At 43.1% G+C, this 17,966-nt stretch overlaps 1 protein-coding gene across 1 annotated transcript in view; it reads left to right on the top strand.

Annotated features, from left to right (window-relative positions):
• The first annotated feature begins 1,517 nt into the window (after positions 1 to 1,517).
• The window catches only part of CPZ (carboxypeptidase Z), a 34,134-nt gene continuing 17,685 nt past the window's right edge, over positions 1,518 to 17,966 (top strand). The window contains exons 1-4 of the mRNA XM_079991594.1: positions 1,518 to 1,714; positions 14,819 to 14,848; positions 15,344 to 15,718; positions 17,114 to 17,323. Of these exons, the coding sequence (XP_079847720.1) occupies positions 1,630 to 1,714; positions 14,819 to 14,848; positions 15,344 to 15,718; positions 17,114 to 17,323 (700 nt within the window). The 5' untranslated portion in view covers positions 1,518 to 1,629. The remainder of the gene's footprint in view (positions 1,715 to 14,818; positions 14,849 to 15,343; positions 15,719 to 17,113; positions 17,324 to 17,966) is intronic.

Raw genomic sequence — 17,966 nt, 5'->3', positions numbered from 1 at the left:
CATTAAAGTAGCTGCGGGTGGGGGACCTTTTTAATAAACTGACAAAATGGGGAAGGGGGCTTGGGGTCAGCACTATACTTTGACAATTTTAAACCTCACACTAATAGGATTTCAGCACTTTGGAGACCTGAATCTTAGTCTACTTCCTTCACAAATAAATAAAACTTACTGTTTGTGTCTGTTGTATTACACTGCTTGTGGGGAGCCATGTTACAGAACCTTGAAGTCCCTAACATTAAAGGTAAAAATAGGGTGTGTTTCTACAACAAACAAATGCTGATAAACTGAAGCTTCATTCAGGTAACTCTACTTTGTCTTGGGGGGGGGGGTAGACTCTAGCCCAGGCATAGGCAAACACAGCCCTCCAGATGTTTTGGGACACAACTCCCATCATCCCTAGCCAACAGGACCAGTGGTCAGGGATGATGGGAGTTGTAGTCCCAAAACATCTGGAGGGCCGAGTTTGCCTATGCCTGCTCTAGCCTGTTCTGTTTGCCGTTACTCTTCCTGAAAAGATCACATTCAGAACTTGACCAGTTTCCCTGTTGGCAGTTCTAACTTCCCAGGAAGGGGCATGAGCAAAGAATGCTGAGTGGGGCAATATTTAACTTCCTGTGACTCATGGAGATCATCTGGTTCCAGAAAAGCAGCTCCCCCACAGCTCTGTGACTGACTGACTTGTGTGGAGAAAGGAAAGAGGCTGGTTGGAGGCTAGAGCTTTTAAGAGAGAAAAAGGGGCAAGCCTGCCTGTGCCATTTCCCCTAAAGAGCTCCTGAGGCTCAATGGTCTGTCACCTGGACCGCCTATCCACGCAGAACAGTTGGATGCTGCAGAAACGGAATGTGTCAAAACTTAGTAAAAAGAACCTCAGAAATGGGCATGAGAGAAATGTGCACCAATGTAAGCCATGCCATTTGAGGATATTCCAGGAGAGGGAAAAGCCACCTTTGTTCCCTTCTCCATTCCAGGACCTCTTCCGCCCCCCACCCTGCTAAATAGCAATGAAGCCCTCTAGTTTGGGGCTGGTATCCTTAAACAAGGTCGCCAGAACAGAGCTTCTGTTCCAGGTTGGCTTGGCTGGATCCCCGAACAGGTGCGCTCTTGCCGCCTTGCCTTCTACCTTTCCACGACTTGAGCGCTAAGCGAAGAGTTGGGGGAGGCTGGCCGAAAGATGCCTTGACCCTGGGTCTTGACCCACGTGCTAGTCGGGGTGGGGGGCGCGGGGGCTGGCTTTGAAGCATCGGTGCACTAGCAGCTGCAGCAGCAAACGTGCTGCTGGGGTCTTGCTCGCTCCGGGAGAAGGAGGAGGGGGCCGTCCCTGGAGCGGCCAGATCTGGCAGGATGCGCGCGCCTGGCGGAGAAAAAGGAGCCCCCCACCCCCCGCTTCCTCCCTATTCCCCTTCCCAGCCCGAGGCTCCTATAAATCTGTTTTTCCACCCAGGAATACCAGCCGCTGTAACCCGATCCCCGCGCCGTATATCCCATAATACGCGGGCGCGCACTTGCAGCGCGCTCGGTCCCTTCGCGGCTGGCCAGAGAGCAGCGCGCGCGTGTGGCTCCATCGACGTGGAGGAGCCTCTGGCCGGTGCTGCCACATCACGGCGTCGGCCACGCGCGAAGGGCCCCGGCATGTGGCTCCCTCTGCTCGTGGGCGCCCTCGTGGGCGCCCTGCACCCCGGCGCCCCCGCCTGCCAGCCCGGCCAGGGGGCTCAAGGTAAGGCGATCAGCCCCAAAGCGGCGCCTCGGGAGAGGGGGAGCTGGGGGGGGGGGCTCAGCCACCCGGGGGTGCTTTTGCCATTGAAGCGCCGGCTCAAGGGCTTCTTCCTGCAGAGCAGAGCAGGATCGCACCGTCCCTGCAGCGGCTGAAAGCCTGGGAGGATGCGGAGAGACGTGAGATTTCCTCTTTCCAGGAACAGAGTCTTGGCCAGACTCACTGATCAAAGGGGACGGTCCCTCGCCTGTAATTTTGTGCGCGCGCTTTTGGTCTCCTGTGCATTTAACTTTGAGCGTGGCCCCCTTCAAAAGAGATCAGGAGAAAAGGGCTCCTTAAAACCAGGACGTTTCATTCCCCGGTGCCTCCTCCATGGGGCCCTGGGAAGCCATAAGGGGACTTCAGCTCCCGGTTGGAGGAAGCAGAAAGAGGGGGCTAAAAGGGGGGCGGCGGCTCTGCTCATCTTCTCTTCTCCTACTTGCTGCCTTCAAGAACCAGGTTTTCAGAACCAGGTTGGCAAACTCTGTAAGATCCTTCTTTTTCCTCCTGTATGATACTCATCTCCATTCTTTCTGTTTATTATTATAAATATTCGGAAGCATTTGTGGCGGCTCAAAAAGTTTTGGGGGAGGGAAATGATTCCCTTCATTGTACCCAGTTCCACAACCTGCCCCTAGAACGCAGCCAGGGAACTGATCCCAGCCTTGACATTTAATGCTGGTAGGCTTGGGCCAGCAACGCAGGCAGCAGGGTCCCTCGTGGCATATTTTCGTGGCATCCCATGGGTCTTTCAGAGCCAAGGAACCTGCTCCAACCCTGAACTGGCCTCCTTGGGCAATCTGAGCCAATGGGGAGGGTTGGCTTCCTAGCAAGAGTCAGGAGAGGAGCTTGGTGCAAGGATGGGCGTCTTATCAAGCATCAAGCTCTGTAAACCAGCACCTTGACTTGGAGCCAAAAATTGACTGGGAGCTGGTGAAGATGGCAAAACAATATGATGTGCTCAGATAGATCAGATTCAGTTAACGGTCTTTTAGCCATCATATAAGCTACCGTATTTTTCGCCCCATAGGACGCACCAGCCCATAGGACGCACCTAGTTTTTTGGTGGGGAAATAAAGGGAAAAATTTTTATTTCCCCCCCAGGTGCGCTGCGCTAATCCCGAAGCTTGGGGTGTGCGGAGCTCAGCGCGCCCCAAGCTTCTGGGTGCCGGCAAGGTCTCCGCTAGCCCTGGGAGAGCTGGGTCTCCCACGGCTAGTGGATAGCTTCCTGAAGCCTGGAGAGCGAGAGGGGTCGGTGCGCACCGACCCCCCTCGCTCTCCAGGCTTCAGGGAAAGCCTGCATTTGCCCCATAGGACGCACACACATTTCCCCTTCATTTTTGGAGGGGAAAAAGTGCGTCTTATAGGGCAAAAAATACGGTAAGTGGAGTTTCTTCGCTGTTTTCAAAGGCAGCTCTATGCCTACCGTATCCTGGTAGGGCTGCAGTTGGCATGGCAGTCTAACCTGGAAAAAGGTACTCCGGCTCACAGTGGCCACTTGCCTCTCTAGGGCCGGGCTGGTCCCTCCATAAGGCAAGGTGAGGTGACTGGCTCAGGCGGCAGGACCCACAGGGGCAAAAGATCAGACGTCCAAGGAATGCATCGCCCACTGCTGCCGTCACAGTGGTAGCAATGGCTGCAGCACATTCATTGGAGCCCCCCCTCCAATGCTGCCTCTACAGTGGCCTCTTGGGGAAATTGGAAGAGCTGCTGGTCTCCTACCCCTAGGGAGAAAATGATGGGGGGCTGCCTGCTGGGTTCTCCTGGGCTCTGTGTCCACCCAGCATGATTCAGAGCAGGCCTCTTCTCTGCCCAGCCCTACCCCCCATGGCCTTTGATTCCCACAACTGTTGGATAAGGTTGATTTGATCCCCCATCCTGTTCCTGATGTAGATCTTTACTCCTCCTGATGTAAATCTTCACTCACCCCTTCTTCCCTTGTGGTTCACCTCAGGCGCCAAAATGTCTCAGGCCAGCCTTGTTTCTGCAGGGTCAGCCTGACATGAAACAGGGCCTATCCTGGTGACGCTGGGGAATGGGCAGGTTCCTAAGCTAGGAGATGGTCCTTCAAGTATCCTAGTCCTAAGTCACCAGCACTTTGAAGTGGGCCTACAAACTGACTAGCAGGTCATGAAGATCTAGCAAAGAAGTCACATGTTCCTAGTATCTGGAATCAGTCAAAAGTCCGACTGCAGCATTTTGCAACCAGCTGAAGTTTCTGGACACTCTTCAAAGGTAGCTCCAAATGAAGAGCATTATAGTACTCTTTGATATGACTCAGTTATGTGTGACCATGGTCAAATCTGCCTTCTTTACAAATTGCTGAAGCTGGTGTACCAGTCTCAGCTGGGCAAAGGCAGTCCTTGCCACAGCAGCTCCCTGAGCATTCAGGAGTAAACCTGGGTCCAGGAACACTACCTAGCTGCACACCTGATTCTTCAAGAGGAGTGCAACTCCACAGCAGTGGAGCAAGCCAAACCAAATTGCATCTGCACTGACAGATCTAGAGGACCTACTAAGCAAGAGCATTTGTCTAGATAGATTTTCTCTCTCTCATTCATCCAGCCAGCCAGCCAATGACCTAGAGTGGCCACTTATGCACTGCCACAAGGAGGATAAAGGTAAAGGTAAAGGACCCCGACAGTTAAGTCCAGTCGTGAACGACTCTGGGATTGCGGCATTCATCTTGCTTTACTGGCTGAGGGAGCTGACGTTTGTCCACAGACAGTCTTTCCGGTTCATGTAGCCAGCATGACTAAGCCGCTTCTGGTGAACCAGAGCAGCGCACGGAAATGCCGTTTCCCTTCCCGCTGGAGCGATACCTATTTATCTACTTGCACTTTGATGTGCTTTCAAATTGCTAGGTTGGCAGGAGCAGGGACCGAGTAATGGGAACTCACCCCGTCGTGGGGATTCGAACCGCCAACCTTCCGATCGGCAAGCCCAAGGCTCTGTGGTTTAACCCACAGTGCCACCTGTGTCCCACAAGGAGGATAAACATCACCAAAAAGAGGAAACGAATTTGCATAAAACATACATGCTAATGTATATATGGGTGGAAATTTCAAAATTAAAAACTGGAATTTAAATTTTGGTGGTACCTCCATCCCTTAAGACAAAAGACCTACACACATATCCATAGCATCCCCAGTTTATTCGTAGCTGTCTCCATATATCTCTGTAAACTGAGTTGCTATTTTAAGGCCCAGGAGCAACCTACCCAGAGTTGGCTCACCCACTCATGAGGCAACATGAGGTGGGCTCTCCAGACAGCAAATGTGGGTCTGAGGACTGTGGTGTGCTGCCTCTTCTTCTGCTGTGAGTGCACCCCACCCCCGCTGGCTCCTCTGGCACCGGTATGACCTGCCACTGCTGCTGCTGGTGGTGGCATAGCACAGCTGTGGAGGAGACAGTGGTGGTGCTATGGCATGCTTGCAGAGGAGGAAGAGGAGGAGGCAGGGCACCCCAAGCAAAATGCCAAGGGGCAGGATGGCCCTGGCCAGCCCTGCTTCCCCCCATTACATGTGGGTCATCTGGCTACCTGGGGCTGCTACTGTCAGAGAGAAGAGAAGGGTGGCAGCCATGGCCAGAGCTCTCCACAACTGACTTGTGGTAGCCAAGGCCCCAGCTGTAGCTTGCAGGAGCAGTTAGAAGAGCCCCATCTCTACTTCTAAGCGCTGGGTCAGCTCAGTGGCAGACACAGGCTCCAGTCATGTTGCCAGGCATGGTGAGGCCCCGTCAGGGGAAAAGGAGAGGAAGTTGGAAAACCTGCCTCCTTTTCTTTGTTTATTTTTCCTTTCTATCCAGCTGTAGGAATTACCATTGTGCATTATGTCCATCCATCATTTCTATTTTATTTTATTTTTTAATATTTTTATTGGACTTTTGTATAAGCTTATCAGAAAAAACAAAAGAGAACTCTGGATCACAAACACAGGATATTGGATTCAGGTCAATAGTGCATATGTAAAGGGTACATGAAAGTTACAAATAATAATAGTAATAGTAATAGTAATAGTAATAGTAATAACAATAACAATAACAATAACAATAACAATAACAATAACAATAACAACAACAACAATAATAACAATAACAACAATAATATAATAATAATGTTAGTCCTTTTTTAAGGACCACATGCTCCATAAGTCCAGGGAAGCATCAGGTAACATTTGATGCAACTGATAGGTATTTGCATAAAAGATAAATTCCTCCCATACAGAATGAAAAGAGACCAGTTTTGCAGTGCCATTAATAGCCCTAAATGCTAAGTTATCTTTTCTAGAAAAGCAAAGTTCCAAACATTATTTAGTCATGAGGAAATACAGAGGCCATATAATGTTTTCTATTTTTGGGCTATAGAAAGGCTTGCAGAATTTAAAGTTTGTTGGATTTCATGTCATTATTACTACCTTCAAACAAAGGCAAAAGGGAAAGCTGTGGGGCAAACTGAATACAGTGGTACCTCGGGTTACAGATGCTTCAGGTTACAGACACTTCAGGTTACAGACTCTGCTAACCCAGAAATAGTACCTTGGGTTAAGAACTTTGCTTCAGGATGAGAACAGAAATTGCGTGGTGGCGGCATGGCGGCAGCGGAAGGCCCCATTAGCTAAAATGGTACCTCAGCTTAAGAACAGTTTCAGGTTAAGAACGGACCTCCAGAACGAATTAAGTTCTTAACCTGAGGTACCACTGTACAGTAAATTCAATTTCTTTGAAAACTGCCAACCAAAATAATTAAACCAGGGGGCACTCCCACCAAAGGTGGAGGTATGTACCACATATCCTGCAATCTCTTTAGCAATCTGGGATACGCTACAAATCATATTGGAACGTTAGATTGGTTAAGTTTAACCTAGGGTTATGTTTTAGAGAAAGTTTCCTTCCGTGTGCAGAGATAATTTCTGTTGGTTTATTTGTCATCCATCCATCATTCCTTACAGGGTAAATTCCAGAAATACAAAGCTGGAGAAACTATTTATTTAGCTATGCAGCATTGGAATGTACATCCCATTTTTTAAATGTGTGCAGCGACCACAATATCTGCCTTGTATCTGCTGTGTTTTGAAACAGCTCTACCCGTTTTGAATCTGTGCTGTATCATTTTGATTCAGTATTTGGGTCCAACTCTGATATGTTAAATTTGAAGCTGTTTCACTCCCATTGACTATAATGGGAGATATAAAACTTGCTATTAATCCCCCCATTTCACATAAGTGGATGAAATTTGCAGTCAAAGGAGTGGTTTAAACCTGCTTGATTTCAGGCAAATCCATTCAGGGGTTTTTTTGCTTAGGGAATCTTTAGGGCTGTATCCAAGTGAACAGTTATGCTTGTGCAATAATGTTTAGCTGTGCAATGTAACATCCCCACTCCCTGCACTCCCCCCCCCACAAAAAAAAAAATCTGCTGCAGAAGGTTGGGGGAACCCCTGGACAAAATTTGGCACAAGAAGAGGACAGGGAAAATACATTGTGCAGCTAAATGTTGTTACACTAGCATAGCTGCTTAGTTGGGTACTGCCCAAAGTCTCAACTTTTTTCTGAATTAGATGCAAACCAAAGACAATTTAAAACTGAAGACAAGGCCCCCTCTTCTGAGGGGATGAAGACTGCCAGATTTCAGGAAAAAAATAGACACAGGAGTTCTCCTACAAGCTCACACTTTTGTTTTCCCACCCTAAATTGGCAATCAAGTTCTCTCCCTCAATTTGTTATGGGCAAAATCAGTTTGAAAACTGGGGAGATGGAGGTGGCAGTCCTGGGTAGGAAACTCAACGAAGTTCCTATAAAAGGTCCAGGGACTTTTTTTGCTAGGTGATTTTATATCTAGCTATCATCTAGCTATCATCTATCATCTATCTATCATCTATCTATCATCTATCTATCATCTATCTATCATCTATCTATCTATCTATCATCTATCTATCTATCTATCATCTATCTATCATCTATCATCTATCTATCTATCTATCTATCTATCTATCTATCTATCTATCTATATCTATCTATCATCTATCATCTATCTATCTATCTATCTATCTATCTATCTATCTATCTATCTATCTATCATCTATCTATCTATCTATCTATCTATCTATCATCTATCTATCATCTGTCTATCTATCATCTATCTATCTATCTATCTATCTATCATCTATCTATCATCTGTCTATCTATCTATCTATCTATCTCTGTCTCTATCTATCTATCTATCTATCTATCTATCTATCTCTATCTATCATCTATATCTATCATCTATCTATCTATCTATCTATCTATCATCTATCTATCAGCTATCTATCAGCTATCTATCATCTATATCTATCTATCTATCTATCTATCTATCTATCTATCTATCTATCTATCTTTCTATCATCTATCTCTATCTATCATCTATCTATCTATCATCTATCTATCTGTATCTATCATCTATATCTATCTATCTATCATCTATCTATCTTTCTATCTATCTATCTATCATCTATCTATCTATCTATCTATCTATCTATCTAATCTATCTATATCTCTATCTATCTATCTATATCTATCTATCTATCTATCTATCTATCTATCTATCTATATCTCTATCTATCTATCATCTATCTATCATCTATCTATATCTATCTATCTATCTATCTATCTATCTCTATCTATCTATCTATCTATCTATCTATCTATCATCTATCTATCTATCTATCTATCTATCTATCTATCTATCTATCTATATCTATCTATCTCTATCTATCTATCTATCTATCTATCTATCTATCTATCTATCTCTATGGAAATAAAAAATAGGGAAATCATGCTTTTCAGTCCTTTCTGAAAGTACCCTGAAGAAGAGAAAGAGAAAGAAATGATGTTTAATTGTTTGGTAGGAGGAAGAATGATTGGGAAGGAAGCAAGCTTTCCCAGTAGTCAACTCTAGCTGCTTGCTTTTCATAGCCAAATGGATTGTGTACAAGAATGACAACCCAACTGAAGAACAACTGTTTATTTACTTCGACATCTTTCCCCGCAAACACTGTGATTGCAGTGCACTGGGGAAATAATTAAACGTCTTTCGATCCCTTCTACCTCTCCACCCCCTCTAGAGTTCTGGGCGTTTCCCCAATCAGTCTGGTTTCATTTCTAAGAAAAGAAAAGGCAAAGTGGGAGCAGGGGGAAGGCTGCACATCTAACTTCTTTGAGGGGAAACAAGGCCACAGAGGGGCCTTGAAAAGCCTTGTTAATTCCATTTGGGCACATGAAAACCTGCCAGAATCACTCCAATTTGCCGTGTTATTTGGGGCACGCTCAGAACATATCTCTACCAAGGTAAGGCAAGGCAAAAGACTCCTGGACGGTTAAGTCCAGTCAAAGGCAACTATGGGGTGCAGCATTCATCTCACTTTTCAGGCTGAGGGAGCTGATGTTTTTCCACAGACAGCTTTCTTGGTCATGTGGTTAACATGATTAAACCACTTCTGGCGCAACGGAACACCGTGATGGAAACCAGAGCGCATGGAAACACTGTTTACCTTCCCGCCACAGTGGTACCCATTTATCTACTTGCATTGGTGTGCTTTCAAACTGCTAGGTTGGTAGAAGCTGGGACAGAGCAACAGGAGCTCACCCCGTCGCAGGGATTCGAACTGCCGACCTTCTGATCAGCAAGCTCAAGAGGCTTAGACCACAGCGTCACCCGCATCCCTTATCCCTAGTATGCATCACTCACAGAGGCCTGCAACAAGTAAGGCCACAATTTCAGACTAAAACCCCAATATCAAGATAACGTACTCAGCAGGGCAAAAGCTGGTGGCCATGCAAAGTGCAACATGACTTGCAGAGCAGCAGGCAGGGAGGCGAGCAAGCAGCCCAGGCGAGCTGCAGAGGAACGGCCAGGACCATCCTGCTCCGCTGACACTCTCTTTATTTCTTTTTTTAAAAAATAATATTTTTAAAAAATTTTAAAGGTTACAAAAAGAAAAAGTAAAAACACCATATTGAACAAAAACAAAACAACACATCACAATAAGGAAGAGAAAAAAAACCCACAGCTAATCTTCCCATAACATCTTTCATTTGCTTGTTTCCTTGACCTCCTCACACCTCCCTTTTTTGTATTCTAGTTCGGTTAACTATTTCAGCAAATCCTTTCCATCTTTTCTAATTTTTGTTCTGTAATTTATCTTAATATAATGTAGCTTTACTTTCCCTCCTTTCACCAATTAACAGTCTATTTTTTCCTAAACCCTTATAACATTTCTGCTAAAATCACATAACTTCATTCCAACATCCTTCTAACATTCATTAATTTTACAATGTTTCTGTAGATAGTCTTTAAATTTCTTCCAATCTTCCTCCACCGACTCTTCTCCCTGGTCTCGGATTCTGCCAGTCATTTCCGCCAGTTCCATGTAGTCCATCACCTTCATCTGCCATTCTTCCCGGGTGGGTAAATCTTGAGTCTTCCAATACTTTGCAGTAAGTATTCTTGCTGCTGTTGTAGCATACATAAAGAAAGTTCTATCCTTCTTTGGCACCAATTGGCCGACCATGCCCAGGAGAAAGGCCTCTGGTTTCTTCAGAAAGGTATATTTAAATACCTTTTTCATTTCATTATAGATCATCTCCCAGAAAATCTTAATCCTTGGGCATGTCCACCAAAGGTGAAAGAATGTACCTTCAGTCTATCCTGAATTACAAAATAACACTACAAGAGATTGAAGAAGCCATTCAGAACATGCAATTGGGCAAATCTCCAGGACCAGATGGTCTCACCTCCAAGTATTATAAGACATTGAAAGATTATTTGATGCACCCACTAATGGAGGTTTGTAATGAAATTATGGAAGGGAAGAAGGCACCAGAGTCGTGGAAAGAGGCCTTCATCACATTGATACCTAAACTAGAAACCGAAAAGACACAACTTAAGAATTACCGCCCCATCTCCCTCCTGAATGTGGATTACAAAATATTTGCAGACATTTTAGCAAGCAGATTTTAAAAAGTCCTAAATGAAGTGATCCACAAGGACCAAGCAGGCTTTCTTCCAGGTAGACATTTGTTTGCAAACACAAGAAATATTATTGATATCTTGGAACTTTTGCAGACAAACATTAACACAAAAGCAGTTTTGATATTTATAGACGCAGAGAAAGCCTTTGATAACATTTCTTGGAAGTTTATGAAGAAAAACTTGGAAGGAATGGGAGTGGGGCGGGGGTTTGAGAATGGGAGGCAATCTATTCGGAGCAGAAGGCAAAACTGATAGTGAACAATGTGGTGACGGAAGAGTTTAATATTGAAAAAGGAACACGACAAGGTTGTCCTATCTCCCCTTTGTTATTTATATCGGTCCTGGAAGTGCTCTTAAATATGATCAGAGGAGACCGGTTGGTGGAGGGTATTCAGGTCGGAGCGAAACAATATAAACTTAAAGCATTTGCAGATGACCTAGTATTGACCTTACAGGAGCCAGAGCCCAGCACCAAAAGGGTACTGCAATTGATTCATAAGTTTTGGAAAAAAATATGACCCCTTCAGAATCAGAAAGGTTTCAGAAAGAGACAGAATTAAATGTGGTTAAAAAAGTTAAATACCTAGGGGTAAGCATAACAGACAAAAACAGGAACTTATTCAAAGATAATTATGAAAAATGTTGGTCTGAAATTAAAAGGGATCTAGAAATCTGGTCAAGATTGAAACTTTCCTTGTCAGGACGTATTGCTACTATTAAGATGAATGTATTGCCAAGAATGTTGTTTTTGTTTCAAACTTTACAGATTGTGGACAAAATGGGGTGTTTTGAGAAGTGGCAGAGAGATATTTCTAAATTTGTCTGGCAGGGCAAAAAGCCCAGAATTAAGTTTAAGATATTAACTGATGCTAAAGAAAGAGGGGGCTTTGCCCTGCCAGACTTAAGGTTGTACTATGAATCAGCAGCTTTCTGCTGGTTGAAGGACTGGCTACTTCTTGAAAACACGGATGTTTTAGATCTGGAAGGATTCAACAATGCTTTTGGATGGCATGCATATTTGTGGTATGACAAGGTTAAAATACATAAGGCTTTTAAGAACCATGTTGTCAGAAAAGCAGTATTCAATGTCTGGATAAAATATAAAGACTTACTGGAAAACAAAACCCCAAGGTGGCTATCACCAATGGAGGCTAAGGCCCCGAAAAGACTCAATATGGAGGCCAAATGGCCAAAATATTGGGAAATAATAGAAAAAGACGGAGATAATTGGAGGTTGCAGAGTATGGAGAAAATAAAAGATAAAGTGCGAGATTGGCTACATTATGCTCAGATTAAAGAAGTTTTTAAGTTGGATAAAAAGATAGGATTCCAGGTGGAAAAATCAAAGTTAGAAACAGAACTGTTAGAACCCAGCTCTAAGATACTCTCAAGAATGTACAACTTGCTGTTAAAATGGAATACACAGGATGAAACGGTCAAATCAGCTATGATAAAATGGGCACAGGACATAGGGCACAACATTATGTTTGCTGACTGGGAAAAGTTATGGACTACAGGTCTGAGATTTACCGCATGTAACGCCTTGAAGGAAAATATTTTGAAAATGATATATAGGTGGTACATGACCCCAGTCAAGCTTGCAAAGATATACCATTTGCCTGATAATAAATGTTGGAAGTGTAAAGAAGCTGAAGGAACATTCTTTCACCTCTGGTGGACTTGCCCTAGGGTTAAGGCCTTCTGGGAAATGATATATAATGAGCTGAAAAAGGTATTTAAGTATACCTTTCTTAAGAAACCAGAGGCCTTCCTTTTGGGCATTGTGGACCAGAGTGTGCAAAAGAAGGACCGAACTTTTTTATGTATGCCACAACAGCAGCAAGGATACTCATCGCTAAAAGCTGGAAAACTCAAGATTTGCCCACATTGGAAGAGTGGCAGATGCAACTGATGGACTATATGGAATTGGCAGAGATGACTGGCAGAATCCGAGACCAGGGAGAAGAATTGGTGGAGGAGGATTGGAAGAATTTTAAGGACTATCTACAAAAATATTGTAAACTGTATGAATGTTAAGAAAGATGTGAGATCCGCAATAAGATGGTTCCAACAAATTAGTTACAAAGAATATAAATTTAAATGTGATTGAAAGAAAAGATAAATTTTGGATGAACAATATGTTAGAATTAGAGTGTTTTAAACTATAAGATTTGAGATTTAATATTGGATAATTAAATGATATAAATTGAATTAAGTGAATAATTTGCTAGAAAAATCTATGTGTTTAGAAAGCAGGAACAAGAGATGTGAGGAAGTCCAAAGATGTGAATGAAACGTGGTTAATGAGAAAGATCTTGTTGTTATCTATGTGGATTTTTGTTTTATAAAATTAATAAATATTATTATAAAAACAAAACAAAAATAGTACCTCGGGTTAAGAACTTTGCTTCAGGATGAGAACAGAAATCGTGCTCCGGCAGCAGTGGGAGGCCCCATTAGCTAAAGTGGTACCTCAGGTTAAGAATAGTTTCAGGTTAAGAACGGACCTCCAGAATGAATTAAGTTCTTAACCTGAGGTACCACTGTAAATTAAAACATGACAAATACCAACAACTTGGCCAACAAGGAATAAATTCAATACATATTTATAAGGCCACAATCTGGGCTTAAGTACGTAAATACAAAGCAAAATGAGAGTTATATGCCAATAAATTCTCTGTACTTTCTGTACTCCAAGGAGCCTGGCTTACAAACAATGGGTGGGGGGGAGCATTTCCAAAAGGTGGTTCTTTACCCTGAATCTTAGGCAAGTCAATCGGAAAATCGTGTTTTTATCGTTTTTGTAAAGAAAAGCTCAACAACAATTTTGGTGGTTTCTTAAAATGAAGCTGAACAATGTTAAGGTCTTCCTAAAACTTCAACAACTTTCGGGGTGTACTGGTTTTTCCCTTGGCAACCCTACTGGAACTACCAACTGCTGGTGCAGGTCTTATTGCGCTTTGAATTATCTGGGCATGGGCATGGCTTTGGGATCTTTGAAGGATGGGTCGGGGTTTGGGTGATCTGTAAGGAGAAAGAATTGGGGCATGGGTAGTCGGGGGGGGGGCAGTTGCCCCCCACGATCAAGTAAAACAATAGAAATACTTAAGTAACTGACCAATCACAGTGGTTCTGTCTTCCCTAACCAAAGTCCCTCCCCAACAAAGTCCTGCCTGCCCCTAACAAAAATCCTGGCAAGCTCCATAGATTGGGGGAGGTGTAAAGGGAGGGGGTTGGCTAGGGAGGGGTTGTTTTTGTGGTGTTGGTAATCAATGTGAGCACAGCCTCTAGCCGTTTTGTAAATTGCAGGCTGCAAAGGCTCCTTTAAAGATCTATGTCTATTACAGTGGTACCTCGGGTTACATACGCTTCAGGTTACATACGCTTCAGGTTACAGACTCTGCTAACCCAGAAATAGTACCTCAGGTTAAGAACTTTGCTTCAGGATGAGAACAGAAATTGTGCTCTGGCGGCACAGCAGTAGCAGGAGGCCCCATTAGCTAAAGTGGTGCTTCAGGTTAAGAACAGTTTCAGGTTAAGAACGGACCTCAGGAATGAATTAAGTACTTAACCCGAGGTACCACTGTATATGTTTTCTGGTTCATCAATCTACTTTCCCTCCCCTTCCCTGGACTTTCTATGCATTAGTACTTAATGATGAGATCCGATAATGAGTTTTGGAAATGACTTAACTCTCTCTGCTACTGTCTGTATTGCCACCTAGTGACTAAAGTGCAGATTTAACCTACAATATTGAATCTTTAATACGGTATGTAAAGTTACACGAACTGATGATGAGGGTTCTTCCTGAGCTAGTTACAGACCATAAGTTGTTTCTGCATTTTCATGGGCATTCAGATTTGGCATCCAGTCGCTGAACTCACTCTCAAAGCAGAAGTTATACATTTAATATTTTCGGGTAGGCAGATGGTTTCGATGTGTAAAAATGGTTTCGATGTGTAAAAATTCTATCTAATATGCTGCAATTTGAAGCAGTCACATTTTAATTTATTTCATTACAACCTGTCCCCCCCCCCACCCTCCACCTTTGTTTTCCAGCTCAGTGTCAAACCCCATCAGAAAATAAAGGTAAGATATCTGTTTTTGTTCCTTTTTTGAATTTAAATCTAATGTGCAAATACTGAAAAATCTTCCCAGATTTTCTCACACATAGAGAGACAAAAGTGCCCATATTTCACTCAGAGTAATTAATGCTACTACTTCACCCCATGTAGAATCTTGTCCAACATATCTATGAACCTCTTCATATTTAACATAGGGGTGCTTTGGGATATCACTATTAACCTTCCTGAATAATAATAATAATAATAATAATAATAATAATAATGCTCATAGAACCCTTGTTTTAAAACAGCTGTCCCAGATGCCAATTTGCTTCTGGGCCCAATTCCATGTGCCAACATGTATAAAGCCCTAAACAACTTAGATGCCTCAGTCCTGTGAAGTTTCCAGACAAGCCACTGATGAATAAATTCAAGGAAAGTGCTATGTTTAATACTAGATTGTTTTAGGTAGAATACTTAACAAGAAACATTTGTTTACTTATCTCCTGATTTCTTACAGCATCATGCGTGGACATCAGCTTGGGATCCTGCAATGATGTGTCCTATTCAAAAACAATTTTCCCTAATTTGCTGGATCAGAAGTCCAGAGGAGTGATTGAATACAGCTCCGAATATATCTTGATGAGTGTGCTCCATAACTTGCTGCAGGGAGAATGCAATCCTGATCTAAGGATTCTAGGCTGCTCTATTATGGCCCCAAAATGTGAAGAGGGGAAAATTGTTAAGCCTTGTCGTAAAGTTTGTGAAGCTCTGAGGAAAAACTGCCTTCCTGCCTTTGATGCGATTGACATGGCATGGCCATATTTCTTAGACTGCGATCGCTTTTTCGTCGATGAAGCGGAAGGATGCTTTGATCCATTAGCAAAGCTGCGAGGTAAGAACCAAAGCCATGTCTGCATGTCGTATATTATGCTGCGACGAACAGATCCAGTCAACAGGCCTAGAAATTTGGCATGTCCTTGTAAATAAAAGGACTTTGTAAATAAAAGGACTTTATGTATTTATGTCTGTAGCCTACAGAATAATTCCTACCAATATAATTCCAACGTATTAGGGACTTTGACTAGAGGTCAACTGAGTTACTCATTTTGTTACAATTGAATATTGGTTGCTGAAATCAACTTGTTTCAACCTGAGTTGAATCGGATGATGCATTTGTCATCTGGATTGCCAATCAGCCAGTCTTTTAAGAAGGAAAGCGGAGATGTCAGTCACATAATTAGATATGTAGCTGATAATTTATGCACAAATAAACTAACCAGATTACTGGCGTAGCCTGTACAAAACTACCTTGGGTTGACATCAGTTTAGGTCCATGTAAATCAGTCCTGAATGAAATAAAGTATTTGGTGTCCAGTTGGGACAAAGGTTTTTATTGTACATCACCTTGAGGCAATTGCGTAGAAAGTGATCAATAAATTGATGATTTAACATATCCTGCACACAGATTGGTGAAATCTCAATGTGATTTTAATGCCAAAAAGGTCAGATTAAGATTAGTTGATGTCTTGGAGTTGCAATCATTTGATCAGGAGGGAGCAGAAAAACATGTCTCTTTATAGTACAAAGAGGTATCACTCTAGCTAAAGGAACCAAGATTTTATGTCTTCAAGCATGAAGATCTCTTTTGTAACCATTTTCATACTTCACAACACAACAGCCATGTGGGGTAGGCTAGCCTGAGAGCTGGTGATTGATCCAAGGCAGGAAGTGAGCAAAAACAATGATGAATTAAGTGGAATTGAGCTGAAAATGTAAAACTGTATATGCTCAGATTATTTTCATTTGGTTATTAGGCTTGACAAAATGTTTTTTGCTTTGGTGTTTTGTTAAAATTTGTGAAACTCTACAGGCTCAGATTACTTTTTTGTAGTCCACAAAATCTTATGCCACAACAAATTTGTTAGTCTTTAAGATGCTACAAGAATTGTTTTATGATACTCCAAATGCCTCTGAGATGTTCACAAACAGAGCATCATGGAGAAGAAGGTCTCTTGCACATAGTTCTCAGAGACATATTTTCCTTAGGGACCAGTCTGCCTGCAACCCAGGGAACAGGATGACTTAACATGGGGTAAGTGTGATCCTAAAATAGAATATTAACCACCTACTTACAATTGGGTATCATGCTTGATTTACACATATCTTTTCATTTCTTTGAATTACATTTGTCCCAATTGTGTTATGTCCTCAGATGTTGGCATAATCTTCTACATGGGCATAAAAATTAGTGAGCAAACACAGCTACATCAATTTTCTTGCATTGCAGGGGAAACTGAATTTGTGGAAGATGCTCCCAGTGAGGTTCCTACTTTCATTCAGTTCACCCACCACTCGTACTCACAAATGGTGAGAGAGTTGAAAAAGGTAGCATCCAGATGTTCCCACATTGCTAAGTTGTACAGTATCGGCCGCAGCTTTGAAGGGAAAGACCTTTTTGTGATTGAGTTTTCTACTAGTCCTGGACACCATGAACTGCGTGAGTAATGGACACTCGAGCTATATGAAATTTGTTCAGAGTATTGGCGTTGCTTGAACCATGGCAAACTGGAAAGAATACTTCTGTCCCTTACTGTTAACTGCACTAGGGATTGAGATCTGCATCAGCGAATAACGACTAAATTAAATGTATTTATTTTGCTGTTTGGTAATAGCAGTGTTCAATTGCTGTAATATTTATAGAATGAGCATGCCAAATAACCATAAATGAACTATTGACTTATTGCATGTTTATACCAGATCCTATTTCCACCCTCCAGCAGTGGCGTAGTGTGGGTTGCCAGCACCAAGGGTGCACCTGCTCTGTCCGAAACAGAGCCTACTCACCCCAGGAAAAAACTCTTTGGTGGTGGCACGCCTGTGCCTCTCACCTTGAGGCATGAAAATGTGGGATGTGAAACACAAGAGCAATCAAGTACAACATTCCTAGAGTGAACATATTTACACATAGGGAGGAATGTTTGTCCAGCCAGCAGGTAAACCTCCTGTTTCCTTCTGGGCTGGGACAGACTTCCTCTGCAAGTGACTAGAGGTGGGTGTGGCCTCACCTGTGAAGGTATCGACAAAAGCACAGGGCAGGGCAGCCATCTCTCTTTCTTTCTCCACATGCATCGAAGAAGCAA

This window comes from Podarcis cretensis, assembly GCF_951804945.1.
Source record: "Podarcis cretensis genome assembly, chromosome: 9".
In the NCBI taxonomy this organism is placed as follows: domain Eukaryota; kingdom Metazoa; phylum Chordata; class Lepidosauria; order Squamata; family Lacertidae; genus Podarcis; species Podarcis cretensis.
The sequence above is the reverse complement of the archived record's forward strand: the minus strand, read 5'-3'. Positions and strand labels throughout refer to the sequence as shown.